We start from the raw sequence: 15,753 nt of genomic DNA on the forward strand, positions 1-15,753 counted from the left end.
ACCTCTGGCACCAAAGCAACAGATATGTGAGACTTCTAGGTGTCTATAAAGACTACCATCCACCCACACTGGAAAAAAAAGGATTGAGGACACCATGTTGAGTAGGGCTTATCTGGGGGTTTGGCACCTTTGGGATTTCAGGATTTTCTGCAGTCACAGAAGCAGAAGCCTGTGTGAGGAATGTGCCTGAGAAAAGGGAAAGGAACACTTAAAAGGAAGAAAAAAAAATTGTGCAGTCTTATGAGGATGATCTTTACCATTCCAGGCTTACTCTTACTCCGGTGATGTTCTTGATGAGCTTGTCCAACTACACATCACAGAGACTTACACAAAAAGGGTATATGACAAAAGACCTTCCTAGAGGCTTGCTCCACAGTCCAACACTTCAACCAGAGTGTCCTGAGTATCTACACTGACATAACACAGATACACAGGAACAAATGACTAGCATCACATGAAGTTCAACACAAGGACCATCTGTTAGTCACAATCAAAGCAACTGGCAAGTCTGGTTCAGACATAGCAGGAAAGGGTGCAGCCTGCTGCATGCAGCCTCTACAACTGGAGGTAATGACCAGCTATGAAAGCTGGGACATGAAACCCTGCATAACAGAAGGAAAAAGTTCCATATTAAGAAATAAATAATAGAAAACCCAAATAGGGTGAGAGGGCTCAGATAATGGAATTGAGGCTAAAACTTAAAACAGAGGAAAACAGTATATTTAAAAAGAGACCCTCACAGACAAAGGGTGCACTGCAAACAAAACAAGACACATGGGACATCTGTGCGCCATCAGACATGTGGCAGACATTAGTGGAACAGCAAAAACTGCTCAAGGAGCCTCAAAGGGGTGCTCATGTAACCTGGGCAGGTGGATGCTGGACTACCAGCATGCTGACAGTCAATGCAGCTGGAAATGTCCGAGTTCACTGCAGGTGGGCAAGTACAATGCCTTGAAAAAGTATTCATACCCCTTGAAATTTTCCATATTTTGTCGTGTTACAACCAAAAACGTAAATGTATTTTATTGGGATTTTATGTGATAGACCAGCAGTCACTAAATGGCGGACCGCGGTCCGCGAACGGCCCCAGCAGCGCTGCCAACCGGACCCCCAGCCAGCAATGACAGATGCACCGCTTTCAGCTCACTGTCTCTCCAGCTCCCTGTCTGTACACAAGGGTCCAGCAAGGATCCCTGCACAGCTCCTTTCTGCCTTCAAGGTAGGGTGTGGTCTTACGGGGGCACTCTGATGGGCACATTGAATGAACATAGAATGTGCCCATCCGAGTGCCCCTTAACATAACATGTGCCCATCAGAGTGCTCCTTAATATAAATGTGCTCATCAGAGTGCCCCTTAACAAAAAATGTATCATCAGAGTGCCCCTTAATATAAATGTGCACATCAGAGTGCCCCTTAACAAAAAATGTATCATCAGAGTGCCCCTTAATATAAATGTGCACATCAGAGTGCCCCTTATTTTATGTTAAGGGGCACTCTGACAGGCACATTTTATGTTAAGGGGCACTCTGATGAGCACATTTTATGTTAAGGGGCACTCTGATGGACACATTTTATGCTAAGGGGTACTCTGACGGGCCCATTTTATGTTAAGGGGGCACATACTGTGGAAAGGGGTACTCTGATGGGCACATGTGATGGAAAGGGGCACACTGATAGGGAATATGATGTAAAGGGGCACTCTGATGGGGAAATATGATAGAAAGGGGTACTTTGAGTGTAAGGGGGCACTCTGACGGAAACACCTGATGTAAGGTGGCAATGTGATGGGGATACTTGATGTAAAGGAGCACTCTGATGGGCACACCTGATGTGATGGGAATACATGATGTAAAGTTGCACTCTGATGGCGACACCTAATGTAAGGGGGCACACTGATGGGCACACCCTATTTGGACCTCGGCCAGAAGAAAATTTTAGTGAAAGTACCTCCTTGAATATTAATTCAATACTCCTGTGATAGACCAGCACAAAGTGGCACATAATTGTGAAGTGGACGTAAAATGATAAATGGTTTTCAAAATCTTTTACAAATAAATATCTGAAAAGTATGGCATGCATTTGTATTCAGCCCCCCTGATTCCATACTTTATAGAACCACCTTTTGCTGCAATTAGAGCTGCAAGTCTTTTTGAGTATGTCTCTACCAGCTTTGCACATTTAGAGTGTGACATTTTTGCCCATTCTTCTTTGCAAAATAGCTTGAGCTCTGCCAGATTGGATGGAGAGCGTTTGTGAACAGCGGTTTTCAAGTCTTGCCACAGATTCTCAATTGCATTTAGGTCTGGACTTTGACTGGGCCATTCTAACATATGAATATGCTTTGATCAAAACCATTCTATTGTCGCTCCAGCTGTATGTTTCGGGTCTCTGTCCTGCTGGAAGGTGAACCTCCGCTCCAGTCTGAAGTCTTTTGCAGACTCTAACAGGTTTTCTTCTAAGATTGCCCTGTATTTGGCTCTATCCATCTTCCCATCAACTCTGACCAGCCTCCCTGTCCCTGCTGAAGAAAAGCATGCCTACAACATGGTGCTGCCACCACCATGTTTCACGGTGGGGATGGTGTGTTCATGGTGATGTGCAGTGTTAGTCTTCTGCCACACATAGCATTTTGCTTTTAGGCCAAAAAGATCAATTTTGGTCTCATCTGACCAGAGAACCTTCTTTCACGTTTGCTGTGTCCCCTACATGGCTTCTTGCAAACTGCAAACAGCACTTCTTATGGCTTTCGTCTTTTCACTTTTCCATAAAGGCCAGATTTGTGGCATGTATGACTGATAGCTGTCCTGTGGACAGATTCTCCCACCTGAGCTGTGGATCTCTGCAGCTCCTCCAGAGCTACCATGGGCCTCTTGGCTGTTTCTCTCATTAATGCTCTCCTTGCCCGGCTTGTCAGTTTAGGTGGACGGCCATGTCTTGGTAGGTTTGCAGTTGTGCCATACTCTCCATTGAACGGAAGCAGATCACGTTTCAGAGCGAAAGGTCTCCCCAGGTGGTATATTGATGTTAAGAATGGGAGATGTCTTTAACTTACTTTCTTAGGCCTAATAGCCTGTTTTAAAGTGTCCCAGCAGGGGGGTGGTTCTGAGTAACTGACCAATACTCTGTTTAAGGAGGGATTGGCTGGCGGAACCCAAAATTGGAACCAACATCTTTCATAATTCATATTCTGGTCTGTAACTTCCCAGCTGCACACGTGACAATTTACCCGCGGGTATATTATTATGCAGACAAGTCTGAGGATTATCTAGATATGAATTATGAAATTATATGTTGCACAGTTCACGAGTTCTATGTTTCGGCTCCCCTGATGGTTCGAGATAATTCGAATGACCCATCAAATTGTACGCCTGCTCTTAGCCAATCTGACAGGATGTCTGGTTTTTATGTATTTTATATATTCCAAGATATGAGACATAGTGGAAAAATGGAGTTTAACTGATTCTGTCACCTCCACCGAGTTAGGCTCATCAGGTCAGCATTTCTTTCAACTTCTGGGAAGGCTCCTTATCTGTTTTACGAGGTGTGAAACTACACAGGCACATTGGTCAGTGAGGCTCCAATTCTCTTGGGAATGCTGGCCTTATCCTGGCCTAGGTGAGAGAGGCTACACTTCCGCAGACCGCTCGGCACCGAACTAGGGATGCCTTGCCCTGCCAGTGACCCATACAGAGAACACACACACTGGCCACATATCTCCTCTCAGTGAGAGGGAGGGGTGGAAAGATGAGGGGACTCCCTCATGCAGACTCCCTTCTGCATAGAAACCAATCAGCTTCCAGGTTTCATTGCCAAAGCTTCATTGAACAAGCTGAGGTTAGAAGCTGATTGGTTTCTAGGCAGAAGGGAGTCTGATTTTGGACTCTCCAGCTTTAGTAAATAAACCCCTATTGGTCTCCCTGGAAGATCTGTAGTGCACTTACACACTTTAGGAAGAGCATAAAAAGTAGATGTCATGACTTTCTCTATCAGCAAAAGCTCCTTTAGTTCTTTACTGATGGTACCCGATTGAAACCCAACCTTGATAAGTTAACAAAAAAATCCCATTTGTTTTTTTCTAAAATCCCACAATCAACCCTTTTATATCAGGCTTCATTGCACAAAATGCATTTGCACATACGTACATATTGATCTTTACTCATCCGTTGCAAACTTTGTAAAGCCTGGCATTGTTTGGGGGTGAGATTTCCCCTATGGTGTGTTTGAGGTAGGGTTTCAATATCCTGAGTGACCATCTTAACAAATATATCGACTTTTGGAATTATTATATAATAGGTGCAGCACTAAAACCTGAATGTCATAAAATTAATAAAGTGCAAACAGATCAAAAGTGCCAATGTGGTTATAAAGGTATGAACCAAAAAACATGAGGGTATAAATGAAACAGAAATAAATCACTGTTTTCAAATGATAATCAAAGTGACTGTTAGTGTACATAAAGTGACCATGTAACAATAACACTGATATGTCCATAAAGTGACAGAGTGAATGTGATACCACTGTATGCTGTCACTGAAAAGTGACTAACAGTGCTTATAAAGTGACAATTGCAATAAATACTAAATAATAAAATGTCCACAAAGTGATAAGTAGGAGATCCGATATTATGATCTCAGAGTCGGTGATCCACACACTATATTCAATGGTATGGTGATGTGCCAGGAAAGTAGTAGAATTACGCACTCACTAGATGCGCAATTAAATCACGCATTTATAGATATATACTCTCTCTGTGGTCAGCCGGAGGTACCTTTAAGGATATTCACAGCCTGGTCTGGAGTCCCCCTCTCTGTGTCATCCGCAGTACCTCTGCCGTGCTCCTTATAAAGCTCTGCTCCTGACAGCTCCCTTTCCAACATCCTTACACCACAGTCACTTTCCTATTCGTGCTTTTTAGTCGACTTTTGGAATTGTTTGGCTCGGGAATTTCGTATACTTTTTTTTAAAACGCAAGTCATTCGCTGGATTACTCGCCACTGTATTGAAAATCATATCTTCGCCACTGATGGCTTGTGCTGTATCAGACTCATTCTCTAATTCCACAAGCATTTTTAACATTCTGTAATATGTTTTCTTGAAATCACGCCAATCTTTTGATAGACCTCCTAAAAGGGCTTGGGGGGGATCCTGACGAAGCAGTGGTAGCAAAACTTATTGATCCTGAATGCCCTCCTTTATTCATCATCAGAACAGATATTTCTTCATGTTTCATACAAACCAGCACTTAATATGTCCGATGATATATTGTATACTGCTCTAAGGTTGATGTTTTTAACATGGTAGTGTTATTTATAACATTTTTGATCATTTTTTTAATCTACTAATCTGTGGTTATGCACTTAATTTCAGCACATTTAAAGTCCCTTTATTACAATCCACTCTTTACCTTGTTTGGAAGAGGAAAAATTTGTTTATGTTAGACAGGGACGGTGCCTGACTATAATTTAGACTTCATCCACATACATATTTGTGATGGCTAACTTCCTTGTTCTCTCCCACTGGCCAGGGATAAGAGTAGTTGTCTTTTGCTGTTGGCATTTAATTTTGTATCATTGTAAGTTTTTGTTTGACCTAGTACCCCTTCGCTCTAGCTTGAAGGTTCGGCTAATTTATTGGTTGATCCCAACCTCAGCTTTGAAAGTGATTCTCCAGGGGTGCTATGAGGAGTAGACGTGTGCAGGTATGTCTTTATGCCATTTTTAAACGATAAGTTCACCTTTCGTAACATATTCAGTGTTCAGACCGGTCCCCACTTTGACAGCTTACAGGGGATCTTCTCCCCCCTAGATAGCTGTGAAATAAAAAAAACGAGGTCGCGTGGGGCTCCGCCCAGCCATGCCCTTAATGGCTGTTAGCTTTTAGTCTTCAATTAACTACCACAGTGCTGTGAAGCACTGTGGTAGTTTATTTATTCTTCCTGTCAATATATCCACTTGCACGTACATCCCTGACAGATCTGCAAGAGACTTGCATGGCCCCAGTGATCTGCTGATCACTGGTGCAATACTTTATAGGCTCCTGCAGACAAAAATAATAAATAAAAAATGTGCATTTATTATTTTTTACTAAAAGGTGAACTTATCCTTTATTGTCTGGTTAAAGAATAAGTTCACCTTTTGAAAAAAAATAATTAAAGCACAGCATTTGCATTTATAATTTCTTTTTCTAAGGCACCTGTAGAGCATTGCACTCGCAATCTCAGGCTCCTGAAGACTCTCAGAATAGCTGTCTGCTCATACCTTGTACTGGCAGGCAGTTACCTGAAAGCAGGACAATCAATGGACTACTAGAGCACTCACCAGCACTCTCATAGTTCATCGAGAACTACAAGGCGTCAGCTGCAATGGCTGATGGTACTTGTAGGCATTCATTCACAGGAAACAGTGAATAAATGACGCAGCCATGTGGGTGGAGTGCCGTACAGCTGTGTTATTTTCAAATTGTGACAGCAGGTGCCCGCTGAAGATCCCCTGCCTGCTGTCAAAGGGATGGAGGATCAGGGAGTAGAGGCTGCAGATGCTGGAACAGTTACATGTGCCACCCTAAAAACAAGTGGTATATGTAACTTATCCTTTAAAATGTTCCACACATCCATTGGCCTGTGGGTGGTATTGTAGTGTTAACTGTGATTTATTCCCTTTGATTTAAGGTAAAATCTTTAGAAATAAATTGTGGACTGTTGTCGGTAATGATTTCTAGTCCCATGTTGGCAGCTACTGCGACTGGACAGGGCTGGATGGTGCATTGAGTGGTACAATTGTTTAGGAAAGTATGTGCCCAGGAACAAATGCCTGCAATACACACAGCTTGCATTCCAGGCATTTGTCCCTCGGCGCATACAGCCCTAAGTGTTACCACCACTCAGTGCACCATCCAGCCCTGTCCAGCCGCATCAGCTGCCAACATGGGACTAGAAATCATTATCGACAACAGTCTACAATTTATTTCTAAATTGTATCATCTAGGTACAGCAGATTTAAGCCTCTTAAAGTTTTACAGGCTATGGGCAGCTGGGGTGGATGGTGCACCTGTGTCTTCTGCCTGTACCAAAACACTGGGATCTCAAACACCAGAGCTAAATGCCCAGTATACACGAGACCAAAATGACCTTCATGAACCATTCTTAAAATAGATTGCCTCAGTGCAGCTGGAATTACTGCCCTGTGTCCATGTAACATTCAAATGGTGCTCCAAGGTAACAACTTGCTTGGTAGTGTGGCTAAAGATGTCCTCGAGGGGTGGATGGCTATTCACCATGTATGTAGGTCAATATCTCTTGAGTCACTGGATCACGCAAAGATTCAGTAACCAGATCCTGTGGTGTAACAGTGATGACTGGTGAACTGGATATTACAAACGGTTGCTCTACTTCTTGGTCTTCCTTTAGATTGAAGACAACACAGAATAAATAATCTGCCATTTCATTCAACTTTCCTGGCCTAGAGCAAATGCCAAACTTGTACTGTGACAGTCTGACCATCCACGTATACAAAGAGGATGGTGGTCAGACCCGGACATAATGGAAGTTACAACTTGCTGATCAATTCTCAGAGTAAGCTTTCTACTATATAAGGAAGAAAAAAAAAAGAAGATGCCACCATCCACATGCCCATATACAGGCCAATTCCTCAAATTCTCCTACAGAATAATATTGCTCAGCTGAGAAAAGGGCTTGAGAAGCATAAGTGGCAGGGTGTTCTTTTCCTTGGTGAAATTGTGATAAAATTGCATCCAAAGCAAAAGGGGAAATATCACAAAAGACAAACGTTGGTGCATTCGGTGAAAAACAGGCAAATGATGCAGATGCTATATAGTGTTTTGGGGCATGTAAAGCCTTGGAGCAGGCTTGTGTCCACTGCCATTCTGCATCCTTTTTAAGTAAGGCACACAAAGATGTTGTGATTTCAACATAGTCAGCTACAAAGCTTAAAAAATAGTTTGTGAATCCTAGAAATGAAGTAGTTTTATATTTTGAATCAGATAATTCATCTATAGCAGGGATCTCCAAACTTTCTTAACAAAAGGGCCAGTTTACGGTCGTTCAGAATTTAGGGAAGCCGGACTGTGCCCAGTGGGAATAAACAATGCCCCATCTTTGGCATTAGGGAAGAAATACTGCCCCGTTGCTGGTGTCAGTGGGAGGAATAGAGCCTGATTGTTATTGTCAGTGGAGAGAACTATGTCCAATAGATGGTTTCAGTGGGAGGAAGAGTATCATATTGTTGATGTCATTGGCAGGAATTATACCCCATTATTGGTGTCAGTGGCAGAAATAATACCTCAAGGGCCAGATAAAGGCAAGTAAAGGGCAGCATCTGGCCCCCAGGCTGCATTTTGGAAATCACTGATCTATAGCATCAATGTTGAATTGTAAAGGTTGTATATCCAGGTGGGAGTATACGGCTTGCAAAGCTGATCCCAGGTTATGAAAAAGTAAATTTTTCTTTGTTTAGGGTGAGGTTGTATTCCATCAGTCTGTGAAAAACATGATTAAAGATTACACTGTGCTCTTCTAGAGAGGGTGCATGGTTGAGGATATCAAATTGTTACATTATGTATTCCTGAAAAAACAGTGACCAATATTTTTTAAAATAGCTCCAAGCCAAGCATAGCCCAAACCACAAGTGTTCAAAGTGGAAAAGTCCCAGATGTGTGATAAGAGCTGTTAGGTTATTGGCCTGTAATGCAAGTAAAATTTGTAAATAGCCTTTACAGAGTTCTAGGTTAGTGAAGACTTTTAACCCATGGCATTGGGAAATTAAATTCTCTGTAGCAGGCAGTGGGTAAAAGTCTGGTATTCACACCAAATTTGTTGTGGGCAATGACTAGGTTGGAAAACCATGAGGAATAGACAACAGGTTTGAGAATAACCTCTGCAGCTCTTCCTCAACTGAATCTGCTCTAATTCATCCCAAAGGTGTTCTATTGGGTTGAGGTCAGGACTCTGTGCAGGCCAGTCAAGTTCCTCCACCCCAAACTCGCTCATCCATGTCTTTATGGACCTTGCTTTGTGCACTGGTGCGCAGTCATGTTGGAACAGGAAGGGGGCATCCCCAAACTGTTCCCACAAAGTTGGGAGCATGAAATTATCCAAAAAGTCTTGGTATTTTGAAGCCTTAAGAGTTCCCCTCACTGGAACGAAGGGGTCAAGCCCAACCCCTGAAAAACAACCCCACCCCATAAACCCCTCTCTACCAAACTTTACGCTTGGCACAATGCAGTCAGGCAAGTACCGTTCTCCTGGCAACTGCCAAACCCAAACACATCCATCAGATTGCAAGACAGAGAAGCGTGATACGTCACTCCAAAGAACATGTCTCTACTGCTCTAGAGTCCAGTGCTTTATACCACTGCATCTGACACTTTGCATTGCACTTGGTGATGTAAGGCTTGGATGCAGCTGCTTGGTCTTGGAAACCCATTCCATAAAGCTCTCTATGTACTATGCTAATCTGAAGGCCACACAAAGTTTGGAGGTCTTTAGCTATTGGCTCTGCAGACAATTGGCTACTTCTGCGCACTGTGCGCTACAGCATGCGCTGATCCCGCTTTGTCATTTTATGTGGCCTACCACTTTGTGACGGAGTTGCTGTTGTTCCCAGTTGCTTCCACTTTGTTATAATACCACTAACAGTTGATCGTGGAATATTTAGTGGCAAGGAAATTTCACGGATGGACTTATTGCACAGGTGGCAACCTATCACAGTACCATGCTTGAATTCACTGAGCTCCTGAGAGAAACCTATTCTTTCACAAATGTTTGCATAAGCAGTCTGCATGCCTAGGTGCTTGATTTTATATACCTGTGGCCATGGAGGTGATTGGAACATCTGAATCCAATGATTTGGAGGTGTGTCCCAATACGTTTGGCAATATAGCGTATGTGAGGCTTCCAGTAAAGTCCCACAGGTAACTTTCTTTCCAGACACTGCCTATCAGGCATATTTCAGCATGTCTGAGCCAGAGCTTTAAATCCAAGTGCATGAAACATTAGGAGTTTACTCCAAATAGGCTTGCTCTATCTTGAGAGACAAAGTATAAAATGACCCAAATGCATGTTTTGGTGCCTGTAATGTTATCTTACTCAAGATTGAAATTTTATTTTTACTGTAGCCTTTCAGGGTTGTTGGTTTCATATGGAGTGGGTAAGGATGAAAATGGGTGTTGCATTCAAAATGCTAAATTTTGATCCTGAGTCTAACTGAAGCAGAAGTTTTACATTAGCATTTACACATTAGCATTAACTCTACAGTGATAGAGTTTAAATTTGGTCTGATCCTTCTGACTGCCTAAGCCTGCATGCTATCAGGCTCCTGATCAGCCTGCTCTACATTATGAACGATGTACTTGGGGTGGAACCAAAACATTTACCAAATTGGTTCAGTTCTTACATCGCCTGAACAGCCTCATTCCTTCCTTTATAGCGGTTAAGTGCCAGTTCTGTCTGCTACTTCATTTAGCATAAGTCATTTCTGAAACATTTTCCTGACATCAAGAGAAAAATGGTGACGGGGAGGGACCTCCAACAGATAGTCAGCCTCAGCTCTATTCCTGTGAGCTGTGTAGAGGGGGCGTGTCTCCTCCCTCCAATCAGCTTTCAGAACTCTCATCATTGAGCTCTTCCGTGTGTAATTTCAGGTCTCTGCCCCCTTTTTTTTGAACCTCAGACAAGCTGTATAAATTCAGCACTTTGAACGGATGTAGAGAGAGGACTCTGCAGATTTACAATTTACGTAGGAGGATTTGTTTCATCTCTGTATATCACCTGAGGCCAATAACTCCATTGGGTATATGTAAGGGTTTACAACAACTTTAACGCAATTTGCATTTGGTGTGTTGTCAAGTCAGTTTTTGTACTTGAACAGGAGCTTCATTACCCTCTATGGGGCATGGCTTAATACTGCCTTCATGCACAGTCATTTCCATCTGGCACCCCGAATCCACAGCTCTTTGCACAGTAAGTGCATTTGACTCCATAGGCTTTGGTCTTATAGTCTTTTCAGTAAGCTAGCCTCCTCCTTGGAGTGTCCATAGCTACAGGGTGCTGCTAACTGTCTCAACTCAACAACATAGTGATGTAAAAACTCTATCCTGACAGCGTCTGTGAAAATTAACTCTGGCCTTAGCAAAACCATCTTTTTCTTAGATGAGGCCCAATCCAGGCCAGATGCCAGTAAACAGATTGAAAATTTTTCATGCCAGAAATCACAGGGCACTGCACAAATTTCTCTGGAGGCTGCACACAGGGCCCAGGTGTCCTTGTCGCCACTATTGTATCTCAGAAAGGAAGACAGACTATTAACAGGTCACCATCTTTATTAATCACACAAAACGTCCTGCTCAACTTATACTATCTCTTAAAGCTAAAATTCAATAAAAAATTTTTAAAGGGCAATATACGGAACATAAATACACAACATGGTAAAGGTTGACCTACTGCAATAGTCAGTTAAGCTGGCCATAGGAGCCAAAAATCGAACATTCTGTTGACTGAAAACCAAAAATAGCTCATGCGATCATGTCATCATTTGCTTTATTTTTCTGGAAAAAAAAAAAATTCCAGCATAATCAGGCACTTTCAATTGTGGCACATAAATTGCGCGTCACAGTTGGCACATTAATGATGTGAAAAGTGAATGATTCAACAAGAATGTTCGTTCAGTTTTCCACTCATCTATGGCTGGCTTTGCTGGGGCAGGTTTGTTGAGATCAAACTAATTGTAAAAGTCTTGCTGACTGTGATCACCTTGTTCAACCACTGGGATGAAGGATGCAACCCAGCTTTTGCAGGAACTCTATTGAAGCTAGTATTGATCATGAAATCCTCTGCAAATAACTTTTTGTTCTTATGGATATTCCCATATGTACAGTATCCTAGCTAAATAAAGCAATATTTCTAAAATTTGTCTCAACCGCTACAGTAGCCAACATATTACCCATAAATGTCAGTGGGTGACTGTCAAGATATGTAACAGGTGGATGGTCTCATGCTAAAGGACATTTAATTTAATTGGAGAAAAGTCCATCTTCTGTATGAGATGTGTAATGCATTTTCAAGGTGTTGAACATAAAGTGGTACTAACCCCCAAAGCAAAAATGTAATATATTGCAGTTTACAATCATTAGATGTGGGGGCTACATCAGTTTTATTTTTAGGCTTTTCCCCCCCTCTGTTTTCACCTGGTGATCTGCCCAGTAACACAGCTCCAGCATTAGTGAGAAACCACTCTGAAGGAATGAGCACAGAGGGCACCTGTGGAGAGCAGCAGTGCCAGTCCAATGGGAGGGGAGTGTTGGATGTACTAGCAGATTTAAACACTAACAAGCTGAAACCAAACTCCAACTAATGCTTTATAGGCAGTTACAGCAAACAGTTGTTTTCCTTTTAGGATAAAGGTTTTACATAAATAAAAGCTGATCATCGTAAGCACCCCGCTAGTGCTAAATGGTTTGTCTTATATCTGTAACTGATACATTCTGCAGAGCTTGTTTTTTTGGGTGTGGGCTGAGCTGCATTGTGTGTGTCTATGGACACACAGAAGCCAAAATGTCCCCATAGCAAGTGGCTTGATACTGGGGACACTCAAAGGGAGAGAGAAGCCAGGAGTGCCAGAAGGGGACCCGAGAAGAGGTAGATCAGGGCTGCTCTGTGCAAAAACATTACACAAAGCAAGTAAGTATAACATGGTTGCTATTAAATAACTGAACCTTTAATACCACTTTAATGTACTATGTCCTGAAAAGGCTAGTTGACTAGCTTCTATGGGAATACGAACACTGACATCAATACTTTACTCAGACTTGTTCCAGATAAGAGATTAAAAGTAATAAAGAAGGTGGGGGCAGCATAATAAGCAAGCAACTAGCATTTTTAGAAGGAGGTTACAAACTGTGACCTCCACACTTTAAAGCTATAGAGTGAGCAGGACAGCCAGGCAGCTAGTTAGAAAGTACTCAGTATGGACCAGAATGTATACTGAAATGTCAGTGATATCTTTGGGAACAACTCTTATTCACAGTTATTTATATCTCCTAGCTGCAAAGCGAAAAAAGTGCATGTGCTCTTCGGGATGCCTGTGCTTTTGCTATGATAGGGACCAAACTGAATTTGTCACATTTCTTTTTAAGCTGTGTGGTTCTTAAGTTTTCGCAATTTAGTTACAAAGTCTTCAGTGACCTTTTGAATTCTCTGTTGCAGCACCAGTTTTTTTTGCTACAAAGGTCATCAAGGCACACTTTAAATCTTGTGTGGCAACCTCTAAACCAGATCTCTGATTTTGGCTGCTGTCAAGCTGTGACAGTGAAAAGGACTCTGAAAAGGAAAGGTTGCAGGTCTGTGAAAGCGGAGTTGTAGAAAATTGAAAGAAGGCTGTGTAACAGTGTGACACTGCTGATAGTGGCTAATTGGCTTGGAGGGTCCTATGGCAGGAGCAATGAGACTGATGATCGATACCTGAAGCAAAGCTAAAGTCTGAACTGGATATCAAAGCATTAGTACAGACAAACTGAGATAACAGAGTATTCAGTATCATCTGTACATGGTGGATTGCTCTCCGCAAGATGCCAATCCTGGAAATGCCTTGTTTTTATTTATAGTCTCTGGTGATGGGAATCAAACTATGGGGCAGATCAACTACCCACAGCAAGGCCCTTGAAAGTGCCTAGCTGTAAACAGCAGAGTACAGAGGTAGCAAATGAGTGAATGGAATTGGAAAGCAGACAATGACATAACCAGGGTAACAAAGTCCAGGGACACAGGAAACCCCCTTGAGAAGGTGGTAGCCAATGGCAATGCAAGACAAACTAGGGCATATTTCTATACTGGTAAAGTAATCTTCACCAATATAGAAATACACTACACAATAAACATACCTTATGCTTCTCGAAATATCCTGTGAACCTTTTTGTACACCTTTGGCGGCATATCTAGAATAAAACATATTTACTATGAACAGCAATATACCAATTAACCACTTGCCTACAGAGCACTTATACCTCCTTCCTGCCCAGGCCAATTTTCAGCTTTCAGCGCGGTCGCATTTTAAATGACAATTGCGCGGTCATGCAACATTGTACTCATATGAAATTTGTATCATTTTTTTTACACAAATAGAGCTTTCTTTTGGTGGTATTTAATAGCCGCTGGGTGTTTTATTTTTTGCACTATAAACAAAAAAGTGCAAAAAAAAAAAAGTTTTCCTTTGTATCCATTATAAAATCAGGTAATTTTTCTCCTTCACTGATGTGCGTTGATGAGGCTGCACTGATAGGCGACAATGATGGGCACGGATAGGCAGCACTGATGGGCAGTGATGAGGTGGCACGGATAGGCAGCACTGATAGGTGGCGCTAATGAGCTGGCACTGATAGATGGCACAGATGGGCAGCACCGGTGGGTGGCACTGAAGGGCACCGGTGGGTGACACTGCTGGGCACAGGTGGGTGGCACTGCTGAGTGGAACAGGTGGGTGGCACTGCAGGGCATGTGGGTGGCACTGATGAGCACAGGTGGGTGGCACTGATGGGTACAGATAGGCGGCACTGCTGGGAACAGGTGGGCGCCACAGGTGGGCAGAACTGCTGAGAACTGATCATCAGGGCACTGATCATCATGGCCTGATGATCAGTGCCGATCCCTTCGCTGACAACTGCCAGTTCTCGGCAGTACTTTCCTCACGCTGTGACAGCGCACTGTAGCCGTCCTTTGGCTATAGCATGGTTGGGAACCGGTTAAATTATGACTGGGGGAGCATATAAACTTATGTTGGCCATACACCAATAGGTTTCTCTTTTTTCAGCCTGTGGGCTGAATTAAAGAATTTTAACAGATTCCTCCATCCATAAAAACAGTGTGAATGGATAAATATCCCCTACTGGGCTATTTTGTTCTGAAAGCAGCAAACGCTGGTTGACTGCAGTTGCTGTTTGAACAACAATTTTTGGTCCAGCTTCTTCCACTAAAGTCAACTGAGTAATTGATTTCTGTTGAACCGGCAAGGCCACCCACTGTTAGAAATTCAGCCAATTCCTCTGTGTATGGCCAGCTTTACTTTATAAGAGACATATTACAAAAAAGTGGAGGCATTGTTCTAAGGAAACCAACATAATTTGGTGCTGGCTACAAACTGTCAACTAGCAAGTGATAAGCTGAACTCCAGGCAAATATAAAATACAAGTAAGAGCACACTGGCTCCATGAATAGTACATCCACCTTGCAACACTGGGGACCTCTATTTGAAACCTAACTAGTACACTATCTGCATGAATTGTGCATGTTCTCCATGTGCCTGCGTGGGTTTTCACTGAGTATTCTGGTTTCCGCCAGCATTCCAAAGGTATCCAGTCTAAATTAGCCGTAGTATGTGTGTGCATGAGAGATAGGGATCTCCTTGAGGGCATGTGAATGAATTGTACAGTATGTAGTGCTACATAATTTGATGGTGCTATATACAGTAAATACCTGTAATAAATAAGGCAGTTGTCACCAACTTGTGGCCTAGGGAAGGATGCAATCCTTTGCATACTTTTATCCAGTCCTTGGGGCACTATTTCATCTACTGTTACCAGCAATGGGGCATAATTCCCTGCACTGACACCAAGGAAGGGGCACAATTTCTACTAATGACACTAACAGTGGGGCGCAGTCCCCCCCACTGATGTTGGGACCTTTTCTACTCCAAATGGCCAGTCTGGCCCTCCTAAAGTCTGGCCTTTGTTTAAAATGTTTGTAG

At 42.7% G+C, this 15,753-nt stretch overlaps 1 protein-coding gene across 2 annotated transcripts in view; it reads right to left on the reverse strand.

Annotated features, from left to right (window-relative positions):
* Window positions 1-15,753, reverse strand: part of SLF1 (SMC5/6 complex localization factor 1) — a 180,847-nt gene that overhangs the window by 94,921 nt on the left and 70,173 nt on the right. For both annotated transcript variants that reach the window (XM_089679164.1, XM_089679163.1), the window contains one exon: window positions 13,895-13,948. In XM_089679164.1, the coding sequence (XP_089535290.1) occupies window positions 13,895-13,948 (54 nt within the window). The remainder of the gene's footprint in view (window positions 1-13,894; window positions 13,949-15,753) is intronic.

This window comes from Staurois parvus, unplaced genomic scaffold (genome assembly GCF_062004578.1).
Source record: "Staurois parvus isolate SC_StPar_1 unplaced genomic scaffold, SC_StPar_1.0 ptg000218l, whole genome shotgun sequence".
NCBI lineage: Eukaryota > Metazoa > Chordata > Amphibia > Anura > Ranidae > Staurois > Staurois parvus.